The sequence below is a fragment of the Entelurus aequoreus genome, linkage group LG12, assembly GCF_033978785.1.
Source record: "Entelurus aequoreus isolate RoL-2023_Sb linkage group LG12, RoL_Eaeq_v1.1, whole genome shotgun sequence".
Taxonomy (NCBI): domain Eukaryota; kingdom Metazoa; phylum Chordata; class Actinopteri; order Syngnathiformes; family Syngnathidae; genus Entelurus; species Entelurus aequoreus.
The window spans coordinates 29,180,099-29,196,845 of record NC_084742.1 but is presented as its reverse complement, the minus strand read 5'-3'; the positions used below and the strand labels follow the sequence as shown (position 1 = coordinate 29,196,845).

The 16,747-nt window shown below is 43.9% G+C and overlaps 2 protein-coding genes across 4 annotated transcripts; one reads left to right on the top strand and one right to left on the bottom strand.

Moving 5' to 3' along the window:
• Window positions 1-56: 56 nt before the first annotated feature.
• Window positions 57-8,425, bottom strand: klc2 (kinesin light chain 2). Of its 3 annotated transcripts, XM_062065511.1 has the most exons (14): window positions 8,297-8,425; window positions 7,634-7,879; window positions 7,260-7,563; window positions 2,803-3,019; window positions 2,549-2,738; window positions 2,310-2,483; window positions 2,138-2,237; window positions 2,008-2,057; window positions 1,868-1,935; window positions 1,679-1,787; window positions 1,472-1,606; window positions 1,275-1,399; window positions 651-708; window positions 57-579 (listed from the first exon to the last, which is right to left on the bottom strand). In XM_062065511.1, the coding sequence occupies exons 2-14, from the start codon at window positions 7,859-7,861 to the stop codon at window positions 493-495; spliced, it is 1,845 nt and encodes a 614-aa protein (XP_061921495.1). In that variant the 5' UTR covers window positions 7,862-7,879; window positions 8,297-8,425; the 3' UTR covers window positions 57-492. The 3 variants fall into 3 exon arrangements, with proteins under 3 accessions (XP_061921495.1, XP_061921493.1, XP_061921494.1); XM_062065509.1 differs by having other exon boundaries at window positions 1,275-1,606; XM_062065510.1 differs by having other exon boundaries at window positions 1,275-1,606; window positions 8,281-8,346.
• A 1,901-nt stretch (window positions 8,426-10,326) lies between these two features.
• Window positions 10,327-16,413, top strand: wdr55 (WD repeat domain 55). The gene is made up of 4 exons (XM_062066940.1): window positions 10,327-10,911; window positions 15,491-15,597; window positions 15,670-15,939; window positions 16,017-16,413. The coding sequence occupies exons 1-4, from the start codon at window positions 10,387-10,389 to the stop codon at window positions 16,345-16,347; spliced, it is 1,233 nt and encodes a 410-aa protein (XP_061922924.1). The 5' UTR covers window positions 10,327-10,386; the 3' UTR covers window positions 16,348-16,413.
• The last annotated feature ends 334 nt before the right edge of the window (window positions 16,414-16,747 follow it).

Genomic DNA, 16,747 nt, shown 5'->3' with positions numbered 1-16,747 from the left:
AATGTAAGCTGCTGTGTGTGCGCGCGCGTGTGTGTGTGTCAAACATTAAAGCAGTGTCAGGCTCAACGTTTATTGACTGAAACATGTTGACAACATCCTTGGAGGTCAGCAATGTTCCTGCTAAGTAAATAATTAATGACCGCAGTGTGACACGCTACCTGCTTAATAACCTCGCAGCAACATGTAGGAAGCACGTCCTGCTAGAGCTTTTGCCACATGACAGGAAGCAAACAACTCATTAAGAGCAATGTGTTGTGTCACCATGGTGACCGGTACAGTTGCATCACCTCCAGGGTGAGGAAGCAGCTACGTGCACGATTAACGTGCATATGTACAGACTATGTATACGACCCACTATGTTCGCATGGTGTGACGTTCAAGTGCACACATGCCGAGTGGGAACATACAGGAGTGATGGGGCACGGCACGTTGACAACAAAAACTACCATCGGGCTTAAGTGTGACGTCTCATCAAACGCTCCCAGGCTGCATCTAGCCAATCAAGGAGCTGCGTCTGGTCAGGTCCACGTTGCTGGCACTGAGTCCTCGACAGTCCGACAGCATTGGCGAGTTGGCGTCCTGTGAACAAAAGGAAAAGTCGACATTTTGTCTTGCGTGTGTGTGTGTGTGTGTAGAGATCACATGCACACCTGTGTGGTCTCCTCAACACTCTTGTTGAGGAAGTTGAGCGAGCTCGCTCTCTTCATCCTGAAAGACAGAAACAGCATAATCATCATTCTCTATTATTATTACCATCCATCCTCATATCATCATCGTCATCATCATATCACTATCATAGGTCACCATTATCCTCATATCATCACCTTGATCTTCATCATTATCTTTGTATCACCATCATTATCCTGCTCATCACTAATCTTATCATCCTCTTCATCAGTATCATCATCATCCTTAACATCCTATCATCCTCATATCATTATCAAAAGTCACCATCATTCTCATATCATCATTCCCACCATATCACCATCAGGTGTGAATGAATGATGGGTTCCCACTTCTCTGAGCGCTTTGAGTATCTAACAATAGAAAAGCGTGATATAAAATCTAATCCATTATTATTATTATTATCACCATCATGATCATACTCATCCTTGTCATTCTCATCCAGTCGTCGTTAATCTCAACATCATCATCCTCTTCATCGCTATCCTCATTAGTACTCTTATCTTCATCACCACCATCATTATCACTGTCATCATTAAAATCGTCACCCTCCTCATTATCATCTTCTCATAGTCTTCTGACACACCCACCCTGGGTTGCGAGCTTCTTGCGGTCCGCTGCCTTGAAGCTTCTTCACCAGCATCTCGCTGCTCCTCCTCAGAGCATCGCGGATCTTACCGAAGGAACCGCTGCGGCGCAGAGAGCCGCTCCCGTCCTGCAAGAAAACCACGCCCACTTCACACATGTCAATACGAGAACGACGGCCAAGAAAATCTAGTGAACTGACCCCGTTCCACTCGGCAGAGTCGTCGGCTTCGCTGGGCCCCCCCGAGCCGTTGCCTCCCTCCCGGCTGTGTCGCCGCTCTCCTCCGCCATCCTTGAGGAGCTCCACCACCTTGCTCTGGTTGATGGCGTCAAACCCCTGAAGAGCAAACGGAAACATTAACCTACAAGAAGTTTCTCTGCAACTCATGGGAGCGTCCTGCGGCTCCACCTGCTTGCGGGACTTGCTGGCGCACTCCTCCAGTGTTTGGGCCGCCTCCAATTTGCCTTGGCGGCGGTAGAGGGCACCCAGACTCTTAAGGGTGGTATTGACCGTAGGGCTGCAAAGCAAAAGGACACAAATTCTCCTGAAAAGCCTGAAGGTGGCAACAGAGAGCAGTCAAAAGTTGCGGCCACTCACCTGTCCACCTTGCACGCCTTGTACCAGCTGCCATATTCCACGTAAGGCCCCGCCTCCTTGCGCTTCCCCTAACAGAGAGCAAATGTCGGTCACTTTCAAGGTGTCGTGCATGAGTGACGATGCCTGCCAGGATGGCTCACCTTGCTTTCCTCTCGCTCCTCCGCGTGCATCCAGATGGGCTTGTTGTCATCTGCGGGAGACACAAACACAATCAATCCTGTTGGGAGGGAGGGGCTACAGAAAGCGAGGGTGGGAGGTGCGCCGACTTACTGTTGACTGAGCCAAACTCACGCTCGTGCGCTCGTGTCAGGATGTCCTTGTAGAGCGCCTCGGCGTCTTTGAACTTGCCTTGCTTGAGGTAACACGTGGCCTGAGGGCAGACATACACACGCTTCACACACATGCACCGTGACACACAAGAAGAGCACAATGGCTCCCTCACCAGGTTGTTTTTGGTCTTTGCCACATTGGGGTCGTCGGCGCCCAGCTTGGACTGGTAGATCTCCAGGGCGCGGCCGTAGTAATACTCCACCTCCTCATATTTGGCCTGGTTCTGGCACAGTAGCGCCAGGTTGTTAAGTTGCTTGGCCACGTCTGGGTGGTACTTCCCCAACACCTGAGGGAAGGCAGGGCCAACATTGGCGTACTGTGAAATCACGTGGTGGCGACAGGCGCGCCTACCTTCTCTCGAATCTCCAGCGCTCGCTTGCACAAAGGCTCTGCCTCCTTGTACTTGCCCCTCTTCCCATACAGAACTGCCAGGTTGTTGAGGGTGGCCGCCACTGCAGGATGGTCTTTCCCCAGCGTCTTCTCCCTGATGGCGAGGGCGTCATTGAGGAGGTGCGCTGCTTCTTTGTACTTGTTCTGGTCCCTGCATACACAATATGTCAGTGTCAGAATGCAGCCCACTCATGCTGTGCCGGCCATTTATCTACCTGTAGACCAGCGCCAGGATGTTGAGCATGGTGGCCACGTCGGGGTGATCGTGACCCGATGTTTTCTCCAGGTCTTCCAAAGCCTGTTTGCAGAGAGGCACGGCCACCTCGTAGCGGCCCTGCGAGGCGTACTGGATCACCAAGTTGTGCAGGGTCCTGAGGCGGGCAGGGATTTCATAGCCGCCCTGCTGTGCCGCCGCCTCACCGCTGGGCTGAGCTGTGTCACAGGTGGAAGCGGCGAGTCAGGTGACCCGGCACAGACATTGTAAAATGCATGCATGGAGACACCCTACCACCTGCATGAAGTTGGCAGCCACACCGCTCTCAAAACTTTGGTAAAATAGTCTAATTTGTTTGTGCTGCGGTTTGTGCCGTAGAAATGGTTGTTTATGCTGTTTTCGTTTTTGAGGTATTGACATTTTTTTATAGGTCAAAGTTCAGCCAGCCACTGGATTTCTCAAAATTAAACCAAAATTGTCTCATTTCTTTGTGCTGGTTTGTGCCTTTCAAATGATTGATTCTGCAGTTTTCATTTTTGAGTTATAACATTTTCCGGAAGTATATTTTGCTTTAATTGTTTTTGACACGTTTCTTTCGTATTCATTAAACTAATGCGACATATTATTCATATCCTTGTTACTTATGACAGTTTTGGTATTGTAGAAGATTAAAATGTTTTATATGTATCATCATAGTACACATATTTGACTCATACTCAAAGGCAGGAGGACGCTATTGAAATGATTGGTCAGTATAGGCTTTTTTTTTTTCTTTCTTTTTTTACACATTCTTTTGTTTTAATCTGACAAACTCACTAATCTGTCATGTCCAGACAACTGGACAAACTGCATTTATATATACATGCTGTATTAAAAGATGACTGCATGTAGAATAAAAAATATTTTGGTGGTCAGTATAGGCTTTTTTTTTTCTTTTCTTTTTTTACACATTCTTTTGTTTTAATCTGACAAACTCACTAATCTGTCATGTCCAGACAACTGGACAAACTGCATTTATATATACATGCTGTATTAAAAGATGACTGCATGTAGAATAAAAAATATTTTGGCATTTTTTTTAATGTGCAAAATGTTTTATGCGCAAACTGGAACATCAAGTAACAATTGAACATTTAAAGATGAACGCAAAAACAAATATCAAAGTAAACACAACAAATTACGACAACAACATCTTTAGACCTTTGTAACACAGCATTCGGTCAGCCAATGTGCGATGGCATTAACATCATGTTTCTCTGACAGCATTTGCACCACTGCAGACTGGTATATCCTGTCAAAACACCCTGGTGCAGGAATATATGAGTCTTTTGTCCTCATTATTTTTCTTGCAATTATAACTGATCCAGTTGCATCAAAACATACAGTCTGGTGAGTTTTCTTTATTAAAGTAGTGTACACATGTATTTGTGTTTGACTACAGTAGTGACAGAAAAATGTACGCAGTCTAATGTCTCTGATGCTACCACTGTGAGGTGAACTGTATTTTAACAGCTGCCAGGAATAAATAGGATTTTTTCATTTAATTCCAAATCGTTCCTTTATTGTTTTGCTTTGTGCAGGGCGGCTAATTGGGCAGATGAGTTGGCTCTGGATCACCAAACTCCATAAGCGTTTCTACCTGTGATGCCCTCCAGACATTGGGCTGCATCCTGCACATGGAAATCTCCAGATAAAAAAACGCGTTGCACAGCCAGTGTGCAGAGAGTCATCTGTGTTTTTGATGCAGTATTTGCACACTATTTGGATGTTAATTGCAGGCTCCCGGTCACATGTCAAATGGACATGACCGTGACACTCCTTACAGTAGCCTTTTATGTCAATGCAACTGCTGGTGATCGATGGATACAAACAACACTAAGAGCGACCTTTTACAGCAGGGGTCACCAACCTTTTTGAAACCAAGAGCTACTTCTTGGGTACTGATTAATGCGAAGGGCTACCAGTTTGATACACACTTAAATAAATTGCCAGAAATAGCCAATTTGCTCAATTTACCTTTAACTCTATGTTATTATTAATAATTAATCTTAATGAGTTCTCACAATAAATATATATAGAAACAGATAAATATCAATATGCAACACTTTATTTTTATATTTTCTCTAAGTGCACATTTTTCAAATTGAACATTTTCAAATGATCACATCTAAGACAGTCTTGTGAAATCACAATATCCCATTTTAACTAGCTAGCCACTAACATTTTTTAACAAATCATGAATTACTTTGCACCATGTTTGTACAAATAATAACTCATGTAAAATATAAAAGTCAACTCTCAAACTTTTAAATAAATCATGTCACACTTTGAACTGGACACCAAATCTGTTATCTGTTTCTTTGTCAGTTAGTGAAGACCAAGTCTTTAAAATATTTTCTTGGATTTTCAAGTTCTAATTGAGTTTTGTCTCTCTTAGAATTAAAAATGTAGAACAAAGAGAGACCAGCTTGCTAGTAAATAAATACTATTTAAAAAATAGAGGCAGCTCACTGGTAAGTGCTGCTATTTGAGCTATTTTTAGAACAGGCCAGCGGGCTACTCATCTGATCCTTACGGGCGACCAGGTGCCCACGGGCACCACGTTGGTGACCCCTGTTTTACAGTGTCTTGTGCCAGGTAAACACATGTCTGTGTTTTGTTCAAGAGAGAACACAGAAGCTAATACAAATAATAACAGAAGAAATTAATAAATTTAGCTGATGGTTTGACAAAAACAGACTATTTTTGAATCTCACTAATACTAAAATAAAAACAGTAGAAGAGAATGTCGAACAACTACAAATAGACAGACATTTAATGAGTAAAACAAACCAATTTTTGGGTGCAATGAAAGATGAGAAAGTTAATTGAAAATCTCATTAAAAATATACAACATAAAGTGGCAAGAATTACATCAATAATGAATATAGCAAAACATGTTCTGGACCACAAATCACTCTATATTCTCTACTGCTTGCCAGTGTTACCCTATCTGAGTTATTGTGCAGAAATATGGAGAAATAAGTAAAAAAGTACACAGATCAGTTAGAATAATACATAATGAGTGATACACACAGTTATTACAATTACATTGGAGGCAGCCACTACAGTCCACATACTTCAGACAAAAGTCTGTGATTGTTAGTCCAAAGCTAATGAAGATTCTGGAAAAATGAAGGTAATCAGTTATTTTTTTGGTCGTTCTGTGTACTTTTTTACGTTTATTGAACTGTTAGGTGTCTTAGAGTGCCTGCTGGTCATGAAACACTGCAGTAATATAGCAGCAGAGCAAATACAGCAGCAAAATTCTACTTTCACAAAATAAAAGCATGTTTTGTTGTAAGTTTATGAGCTGGAGTATGTCTAGAACTATATATAAACGTATTATTTTGGTTTATTTCCTCAGAAAAACTAACGTCAAAATGATAGCAATTGCATACATTCGGGCACTTCCTTGGTAGCAGTCATGGCGCCTGCTGTTTAGTTGGCCATACTCTCTTTACACATGACTCTGCACCATTTATATGTCTACTGCCCCCGAGAGGCGGTGAAACATAGTTCATGATGCTCATTTGAAACGTTAATCTTTAGTAACTCAAAAAGTATAGCAGCACAACCCATCATTTTAACAGCACAAACAAATGAGACAATTTTTGTATAATCTGGAGCACAAATTAGACTGTTTTAGTCAAAATCGAAGAATGGTGGTTGGCTGGTGACGTCACCGGAAACGTTCAGCTGAAACCACTCAAAAAGTGTAGCAGCACAATTGATAACAAATTCAACCACTTAAATAAGAGTTTTGCGCAGTTGTGCGTGAGCGGGAGGGGGCAACTTCACGGTTACGTTACTTCCGGAAATCCATCCATTTTCCCGTTCGGGGTCGCGGGGGGTGCTGGAGCCTATCTCAGCTGCATTCGGGCGGTAGGCGGGGTACACCCTGGACAAGTCGCCACCTCATTGCAGGGCCAACACAGATAACATTCACACTCACATTCACACACTAGGGCCAATTTATTGTTGCCAATCAACCTATCTGTGCATGTCTTTGGAGGTGGGAGGAAGCCGTAGTACCCGGAGGGAACCCACGCAGTCACGGGGAGAACATGCAAACTCCCCACAGAAAGATCCCGAGCCCAGGATTGAACTCAGGACCTTTGTATTGTGAGACACACACACTAACCCCTGTGCCACCGTGCTGCCACTTCCGGAAATGTAAATATTTAATATCTCGAAAACAGCACAATCAATAATTTGCACAGCACAGACAAATGAGACTATATTGGTTTAATTTGGAGAAATGCGGGAGCTGGCTGAACTTAGATTGACTTATAAAAGAATGTGTAATAACTCAAAGGAAAACAGCGCAAACATCCATTTCAATGGCACACACCAATGAGACTATTCAACAGAGTTTTGCGAGGGTTAGGGGGCCAACTTCACACAAGGTCACCCTACCTGCACTTTGGTCGTCGTCGTTGGGGAACAGGTCGTCCAGGTTGTCCTTGGATGTCTCCCCTGTCTTCTCCTCGCAGGGCAAAGCATCGTCGTCCAGCTTCTTGATGTGGTTCATGAACTCCAGGTGCTTCTTCTCCTCCTCCAGTTGGGCCACGCTCTGCTCGCTGCGCTGCAACTTGTGCTGCGTGGCTGCCAGCTCGTCCCGCAGCCACTGGTTCTCTTGACACAGGCGGCGCACTTGGGCGCGCAGCTTCTGCTTTTCCGATTCCACCGCGCTCAGGTGGCCCGACAGAGCAATGATCACCTGGATGTCAGGCGCCTTGTCAGCTGGTTGCGGACATCAGCGAGGGCGTAGCGTGCATGAGGACACTTACTTGAGCTTCTCCCAGGCCCAGCTCGATGGCCTCCATGCTTTTGCGCAGCAGACCGGACTTCTCCTGCGAGGCGGGAGGCTGAGCGCAGTCCAGCATCGAGTTGAGGAGCTGAGCGTGCTCGCCGCGCAGCGCCTCCAATCCCTGCATGACCGCCTTGGTGTTGAGGACAATCTCATCCTGGCTCAGGCGCTCCAGGGCTTCTTCTCCAGGATACACCATGGTGGACATGGCCCACTTGCTTCAACACTGAAGAAGGAACACAAATATTGCATCTTATCTCTTGAGAGATCACTTTTCTCAGCCAGCATTTCTTGCTCGGTGACGTCATCATTCGTCACCGAGCATCACCTGTCCTCCTCCGCCTCATGCACACGCCGCAATGCAGCACTGGCTTCTCACGCACATCATCAGCTGTTGGAAGGCCCCACCATGACAGACGTCATTAAGACCGACTAGGACTTTTCGAAGCATCGACTGAATACTTGAGTGCTAGCTGACGAAAAGCCTTGAAGTACAAACGTCATTCGTGTTTTAACCCTGAAATACGACGCTATTTCGCTAAAATGTTTCCATTTAATAAAATCGACCAGTGTCCCGCTAACGAAATCACAATCGCCATTCGTGCAGCTAAAAGAGGACCAACAAACCTGCAAACGTTTTTACCTTCATCGAATATTCCAGGCGAACAAAGCGGCGATGTTGTGATGGGTTGCACCGACCTACATCAAGCTCGCTGACGTAATACAAGCCACTTCCGGTTTCTTTCAACATAAAATGCCCGGGATTGACGAATCATAAAAGGTCACAAAATAAAGTCAAATGTCCAAAAAATGCGTGCTTTGCGCTAACGATAAGAAGTGAACATTTCTCAATTCACATTCATAAAGAAGCACGATAAGCATGTCATTGTAATGAAGCAGTGTAAATGTTGCAGTAGTTAACGTGGACCCCGACTTAAACAAGTTAAAAAACGTATTCGGGTGTTACCATTCAGTGGTCAATTGTACGAAATATGTACTGTACTGTGTAAACTGTACTGTTTCATTTAATGAATTCTCGTCCTTTGCAATCTACTAATAAAAGTTTCATCCATCCATCCATCCATGCATCTTCTTCCGCTTATCCGAGGTCGGGTCGCAGGGGCAGCAGCCTAAGCAGGGAAGCCCAGACATCCCTCTCCCCAGCCATTTCGTCCAGCTCCTCCCGGGGGATCCCTACACTGTTTCAATGTCCATTTCTCAGATGATATCATTGTTGATGACTGAAGTGCTGATATCAAGTGAAGCGAAGTGAAGTGAATTATATTTATATAGCGCTTTTCTCTAGTGACTCAAAGCGCTTTACATAGTGAAACCCAATATCTAAGTTACATTTAAACCAGTGTGGGTGGCATTGGGATCAGGTGGGTAAAGTGTCTTGCTCAAGGACACAACGGCGGTGACTAGGATGGCGGAAGCGGGAATCGAACCTGGAACCCTCAAGTTGCTGGCACGGCCACTCTACCAATCAAACCTAACCCCCCCCCGCCCCAACCCCCTCCGCATTCCACCCCCCGGATTGTAAATAATGTAAATAATTCAATGTATGTACTCTGATGATTAACTTGTGTGATGACTGTATTATGCTGATAGTATATATTTATACCATGAATTGATTAACGCGAACCCCGACTTAAACAAGTTGAAAAACGTATTCGGGTGTTACCATTTATTGGTCAATTGTACGGAATATGTACTGTACTGTGCAATCTACTAATAAAAGTCTCAATCAATTAATCAATCAATCCCGAGGCGTTCCCAGGCCAGCCGGGAGACATAGTCTTCCCAACGTGTCCTGGGTCTTCCCCGTGGCTTCCTACCGGTCGGACGTGCCCGAAACACCTCCCTAGGGAGGCGTTCGGGTGGCATCCTGACCAGATGCCCGAACCACCTCATCTGGCTCCTCAATCAAGAAAGTCGTCGTGTCCATCCATTCCTCCATTTTCTACCGCTTGTCCCTTTCGGGGTGGCAGGGGGTGCTGGAGCCCATCTCAGCTGCATTCGGGCGGAAGGCAGGGGTACACCCTGGACAAGTCGCGACCTCATTGCGTATCTCATTTAATTTATTCGAGTGAGAACTGGTCGAGATGTCCGCCAATCCAAACCCTTTAATTTCTGTATTTGGAATCATTCCTGAAGGGATGGAACTACCTGTAGGGGGTCACGCCTTTACCACCCTCCTCGCACACCGCCTGATATTGTTGAAGTGGAAGGAGGCTGTCCCACCCTCAGTCTCCCACTGGATAAGGGACGTGCTATAGCAAACCTGAAGCTCGAGAAAATAAGATATACATTAAAGGCTCTGAAAACAATTTTTTAAAGTGTGGAGACCTTTTTTGACTTTTTTTGACCAATCCTCTACACAAGTGCAGGAAGACATGTACCTAAATATGACTGCCGACGTTTCAGGCCTTGTCATGCTGCTTCTACAGTGTGTTTCAGTTTTCAATTACTTTGTCTCAAGTGCCTTGTATTGAACTTTTTTTTTTTTTTTTTTAACTCTGCGTACTTTTGTACTCTTACTTTTGTTTTTTGTTTTTGAGTGACAACAGGGGTAGGGGATGAAGAGGGTTTGAATTGGTTGTTAATGTGAATGTGAAATCAATAAAAAGAACTATGAAAGAAAGAGATGTCCGCCAGGGGGCATGATCAACACTAGTGATGTAAGGTGTAACATCGTAGAAGAAGAAAAGCGAGACAAAACATGGGAGCATCATGGCCGCCACCTCACAGCACGCGGAGTTTCCTCCAGCCTCACAAATTGACGAAGAAACCCCTCCAACAGACAGCAGAGAACCGGGCAGTCCAAATGTCGAACCGGAGGGTTTGGATTCTGATGAAGACGTAGGCGATGAGGCTGAACCAAAGATTCTGGACACCCCCCAGGACATCCGGTTGGAGGCGATAGCCAACACGGTGGCCGTCCACCCGGGCAGAGACATGCTGGTCTGCGGGGATGTGGACGGCGACTTATACGCCTTCTCCTACTCGTGCACGGAGGGGCTGAACAGGGAGCTGTGGTCTTCCGGACACCACCTAAAGTCCTGCCGGCAGGTGCGCTTCTCCGAGGACGGCCTGAAGCTCGTGAGCGTCTCTAGAGATAAAGCTGTCCACATGCTGGACGTGGAGCGAGGTCAGCTGGTCACGAGGATCCGTGGCGCGCACGGAGTCGCCATCAATAGTCTGCTGCTGGTGGACAACAACATCCTGGCAACTGGAGACGATGGAGGAACCCTGAAGGTAATCGGTCCGGTGTTGAAGTGTTTAGGTTCAACTTCCGTGTTGAACCTTAACACCGTAGGAATTAGGTCAACTCATGTTTGTGTTCTTGTCCGTAGATTTGTCTTTTCCTCATATCGCTAATCGCTATATGTTGCCAGCATACTTGCCAACCCTCCCGATTTTCCCGGGAGACTCCCGAATTTCTCACGATTTCCACCCAGACAGCAATATTGGGGGCGTGCCTAAAGGCACTACCTTTTAGCGTCCTCTCACCTGAAACCTTCACCGCCTACTGAAATGAGATGTTCTTATTTAAACGGGGATAGCAGATCCATTCTATGTGTCATACTTGATCATTTCGCGATATTGCCATATTTTTGCTGAAAGGATTTAGTAGAGAACATCGACGATAAAGTTCGCAACTTTTGGTCGCTGATAAAAAAGCCTAGCCTGTACCGGAAGTAGCGTGACGTCACAGGTTGTGGAGCTCCTCACATCTGCACATTGTTTACAATCATGGCCACAAGCAGTGAGAGCGATTCGGACAGAGAAAGCGACGGTTTCCCCATTAATTTGAGCGAGGATGAAAAATTTGTGGATGAAGAAAGTGAGAGTGAAGGACTAGAGGGCAGTGGAAGCGATTCCGATAGGGAAGATGCTGTGAGAGGCGGGTGGGACCTGATATTCAGCTGGGAATGACTAAAACAGTAAATAAACAAAAGACATATATATACTCTATTAGTCACAACACAACCAGGCTTATATTTAATATGCCACAAATTAATCCCACATAACAAACACCTCCCCCCTCCCGTCCATATAACCCGCCAATACAAATCAAACACCCGCACAACACACTCAATCCCACAGCCCAAAGTACCGTTCACCTCCCCAAAGTTCATACAGCACATATATTTCCCCAAAGTTTGGTACGTGACATGCACATAGCGGCACGCACTTACGGGCAAGCGATCAAATGTTTGGAAGCTGCAGCTGCGTACTCACGGTAGCGCGTATCCAACTCAAAGTCCTCCTGGTAAGAGTCTCTGTTGTCCCAGTTCGCCACAAGCATGCGTATCCAACTCAAAGTCCTCCTGGTAAGAGTCTATGTTTCCCCAGTTCCCCACAGGCCAATGGTAAAGCTTGACTGTCATTGTTCGGGAATGTAAACAATGAAACACTGGCTACGACGTAGCCGCTACGTGTTTGTGTTGCTGCAGCCAGCCGCTAATACACCGATCCCACCTACAGCTTTCTTCTTTGCTATCTCCATTGTTCACTAAACAAATTGCAAAAGATTCACTAACACAGATGTCCAGAATACTGTGGAATTTTGCGATGAAAACAGACGACTTAATAGCTGGCCACAATGGTGTCCCAAAATGTTCGCTACAATCCGTGACGCCACGTGCAAATGTCATCATACCGAGACGTTTTCAGCAGTATATTTCGCGGGAAATTTAAAATTGCACTTTACTAATCTAACCCGGCCGTATTGGCATGTGTTGCAATGTTAAGATTTCATCATTAATATATAAACTATCAGACTGCGTGGTAGGTAGTATTGGGTTTCAGTAGGCCTTTAACGGCCGCATGCTGTCCTCGCTCAGGTCCTATGCTGACCTGAGGACAGTCTGTCGTCACGTCCACTTTTCCTCCACACAAACAGTGTGCCAGCCCAGTCACATAGCATCTATGGCTTTTCACACACACAAGGTAATGCAAGGCATAATTGGTCAACAGCCCTACAGTGAGGGTGGCGTATAAACAACTGTAACCACTGTTACAAATATGCGCCACACTGTGAACCCTCACCAAACAAGAATGACAAACACATTTCGGGAGAACATCCGCACCGTAACACAAAATAAACACAACAGAACAAATACCCAGAACCTCTTGCAGCATGTAAGTAGTAAAACCTATAAGTCGCATCTTAAGTGCACAGGAAGCCAGTGCATGTGAGCCAATATAGGTATAATATGATCAAACTTTCTTGTTCTTGTCAAAAGTCTAGCAGCCACATTTTGTACCAACTGTAATCTTTTAATGCTAGACATAGGGAGACCCGTAAATAATATGTTGCAGTAATCGAGACGTAACGAACGCATGAATAATGATCTCAGAGATGAAAGAAAGCCGTTTTAGTAACACTCTTAATGTGTGACTCAAACAAGAGAGTTGGGTCGAAGATAATACCTAGATTCTTTACCGAGTCGCCTTGTGTAATTGTTTGGTTGTCAAATGTCAAGGTGGTATTATTAAATAGGTGTTGGTGTCTCGCAGGACCGATAATCAGCATTTCCGTTTTCTTAGCGTTGAGTTGCAAAAAGTTAGCGGACATCCATCCATCCATTTTCTAACGCTTATTCCCTTCGGGGTCGCGGGGGGCGCTGGAGCCTATCTCAGCTACAATCGGGCGGGAGGCGGGGTACACCCTGGACATCCATTGTTTAATTTCATTAAGAACTGAGTGCGTAAGCTGTAAGATATCAATCATTTTAGTTATCAAATAATTGAGTGAAACACACTATATAGCCTAAATGCTTAGTTTAAGGAAATATTTAACTTTTAACTATGTTTTGCTTGCAATAAACATCATTTTTTCCCAAGAAATGCAATATTATTATGATTTGCTGTATATGAAAATGATATGCATTTTAAGTCTTTATAAACCCGTATAGGTTTGTGGGTTCCCTGTATGCATTTCCAGTATTCTCACAGCTCTCTTCTGCAAAAGGAAGATTTGGGTTTAAATGTGTTTTACAGGCACCGCCCCACACTTCAATACAATGTTACATATGGAACAATCAGTGAGTTATACAAAATGTACATTGCTTTTTGATTTAGCAAGTCCCTCACTTAGTGTATATACTTGAGCCTTTGTATCATTAATATGAGATTTCCATGACACTTTTCCTACTACTGCAAAAAATCATACATTTCGTTTTACGAGTATTCAAGGATAATCTATTTACATCAAACAATCTTTTAATTTTGATGAATTTATTTTAAACCACTGCTAACAAATCTATATATTTTGTCCTGAATAAAATATGGTTGTGTTGTCTACAAATAAAATACACTAAAACAGTTTGGAATGCATGGTAATATCATTGACACACATGAGAAACAGTATTGGTCCAAGGACTGATCCTTGTGGTACCCCACAACTAATATTATGTAAGACAGATTTCCTATTGTTAACTTCCACAAACTGTTTACTGTTTTTCAGGTAACTTTTGACCCATTCATTAGCCACTCCTCTTTTTCCATATTTATACAGTTTGTCCAATAATAACTTATGATCGAGCATATCAAACACTTTTTGAAAATTTATGAAAATACCTACTATACATTGTTTTGTATCTATTGCAGTTGAAATCAAAAACTCACAATGGCATCCCCTAAACTATGCCCACATCCAGGCAAGGAAAAACTGAGGGAAAAATAATATTATTATATACTTTCTTACGTACACTGAAAACAAATCTGTAGATATTACAATACAAACTGGCGACTGATCTATGGTTGTGGTTTTTACAGTGTATTACTATAAATGGAAATAAGGTACCATAGTCTTTTTACAGTAAAATTCTGGCGACAGCTGCCATTTTTTAAAAACTTACTGGTACATTGCATCTTTACAGCATATTACTGTAATCGAAAAACATTTTTTTAACGGTAAAATTCTGGCGACTGAGTTGCAAGTTTTTTACTGCCAAGTCTATGGTTTTTGTGTTTACTTTGTATTACTGTAAATGAGGAAAATGTACCACAATTTATTTTACTGTGAAATTCTGGCCATTGAGTTGCCAGTTTTTTTACGTAAAATCTATTGTAATTTTTACATTGTACTATTTGATGGATAACTTTGAAAACGTAAGTCAAGCAGATATTTAAAAAATCATTTACATTTTAACAAAAAAAAAGGTTTAGAATGTATGATTTTATAAGTTTGTGTTGCATTATCACAATCAAATCAATCAGCTTTATTGGCCAAGTTGGATAATGGTAAAATTTAAAGATATGCAATTGCATACAGTACATGTATTTTTGTCTGTCAAAGGGGAAAGAATGAATACATTTAGCAAGAAAGGATAAAGTACTTTAATGACGGATATTATTTCCAGGCTTTTGCAGGCCATATACAATAATTTCATGGGCCAGCCCCCAGATCTTGAGTTTGACACCTGTGCTCTAAAACCTACACAATTTTGACATGAAAAGTTGAATGTGTGATCAAATCTAAATGTACTCAAAGGAACTTTAAAACTGCGATGCACTGCGAACATATAGTTTGTGAACCGCCAGGTAGTGAGATAACAGTGTTTTATTGTTGAAAATTATTACCCCCCTCTTATAGTATATGTTTCCATCTTACTTTCTTAAAGCAGACCGGGTGTTGTAATCTTACTGAATATTTAGCATTTACACAGTTTGAGTGTTTAGATGAAGCAGGATGAGGAAATGACAAATCTGTAGATATGAACAAAACGATGAGTTGACCAAGTTGCCACAGCTAGGCGCAGCGCCGGTTGAACTGCAACACCTGCTGGTAATTGATGTCATGATTACTGATGCTTTGGTGTGACAGGTGTGGGACATGCGGCAAGGCTCGGCCATCATGGATGTGAAACATCACGATGACTATATCGCCGACATCGCCGTGGACCCGGCCAAGAGGATCCTGCTCACTGCGAGGTAACAACCGTTGACCCAGCATTGTACACGTCACAAGCCGCCTCTAACACTTTGTCCTGCGCCCTCATCAAGTGGCGACTGCACCATGGGTGTCTTCAACATCAAGAGGCGGCGCTTCGAGTTGCTGTCTGAGAACCAGAGCGGCGATCTGACCTCGGTGGTGCTGATGAAGCGAGGAAAGAAGGTGGTTTGCGGCTCCAGCGAAGGCACCATCTACATCTTCAACTGGAATGGCTTCGGCGCCACCAGCGATCGCTTCACTGTCAAGGCAGAGTCGGTAGACTGCATCGTCCCTGTTACTGACAGTATCATGTGCGCCGCCTCCATGGACGGCTACATCCGGTCTGTTGGAAGTTTTAACTTAGTACTGGGCTACGGACATCGGCATGTTTCTAAAGTTATGTCCCTCCTCCCAACAGAGCGATAAACCTCCTCCCCAACCGGGTCATCGGCTGCATTGGGCAGCATGTGGGGGAACCCATCGAAGAGCTCGCCACCAGCTGGGACAAACGCTTCCTGCTCAGCTGCGCCCACGACCAGCTCATCAAGTTCTGGGACATTTCCACTTTAGCCACGACCACCGTCAACGAGTACCGCAAGAGGAAGAAGAAAGACGGACGCTTGAAATCTCTATCCAAGAAGGCTCTTGGAGACGACAACTTCTTCTCGGGACTTGTAGAGGAGCCGCAGAAAAACGACAAAGAAGAAGAAGACGTGCAGGAAGAGGAGGATGACAGCGATAGCGATTAAAAGACAATGTTAGGTATGCCTTTTATTAATGATTATTGTTCATAGAATAAAAGAGTCAATTGTTTATTTTATTTTATTTTTTTACCAAATATGCAACAACAATGAGCATTTAGTATAGAATGGTGTCTATACATTCACTACAAATGTGTAAATGTTTCAATGGATGTGCAAATTTATGACAGAAAACAATCTAAAATACTTTTATTTTCATAGAACTCTGACCCTGTGACATGAGGAAGGAAATAGGAGATATTGAAATGGCAAAAGTGTCAAAAAGCTGAAGTCTCCTGATAAAGTATAGAACAGAGAGATTATACTTTTAAAGAGATATTAAGGGTGGAAATGTCATTGGGTTAAAGCAGACCTGGGCATTGTACGGCCCGCGGGCCGCATCCGGCCC

Coding starts and splice junctions, on each gene's coding strand:
- klc2 (XM_062065509.1), bottom strand. CDS start 7,861: ATGTCCACCATGGTGTATCCTGGAGAAGAAGCCCTGGAGCGCCTGAGC. Junction 3,020..7,259: donor CGACGACGACCAAAGTGCAG/GTAGGGTGACCT, acceptor CCTGTGACACAG/CTCAGCCCAGCGGTGAGGCG. Junction 1,607..1,678: donor CCAGCAAGTCCCGCAAGCAG/GTGGAGCCGCAG, acceptor TTTGCTCTTCAG/GGGTTTGACGCCATCAACCA.
- wdr55 (XM_062066940.1), top strand. CDS start 10,387: ATGGCCGCCACCTCACAGCACGCGGAGTTTCCTCCAGCCTCACAAATT. Junction 15,598..15,669: donor AGGATCCTGCTCACTGCGAG/GTAACAACCGTT, acceptor GCCCTCATCAAG/TGGCGACTGCACCATGGGTG. Junction 15,940..16,016: donor TCCATGGACGGCTACATCCG/GTCTGTTGGAAG, acceptor TCCTCCCAACAG/AGCGATAAACCTCCTCCCCA.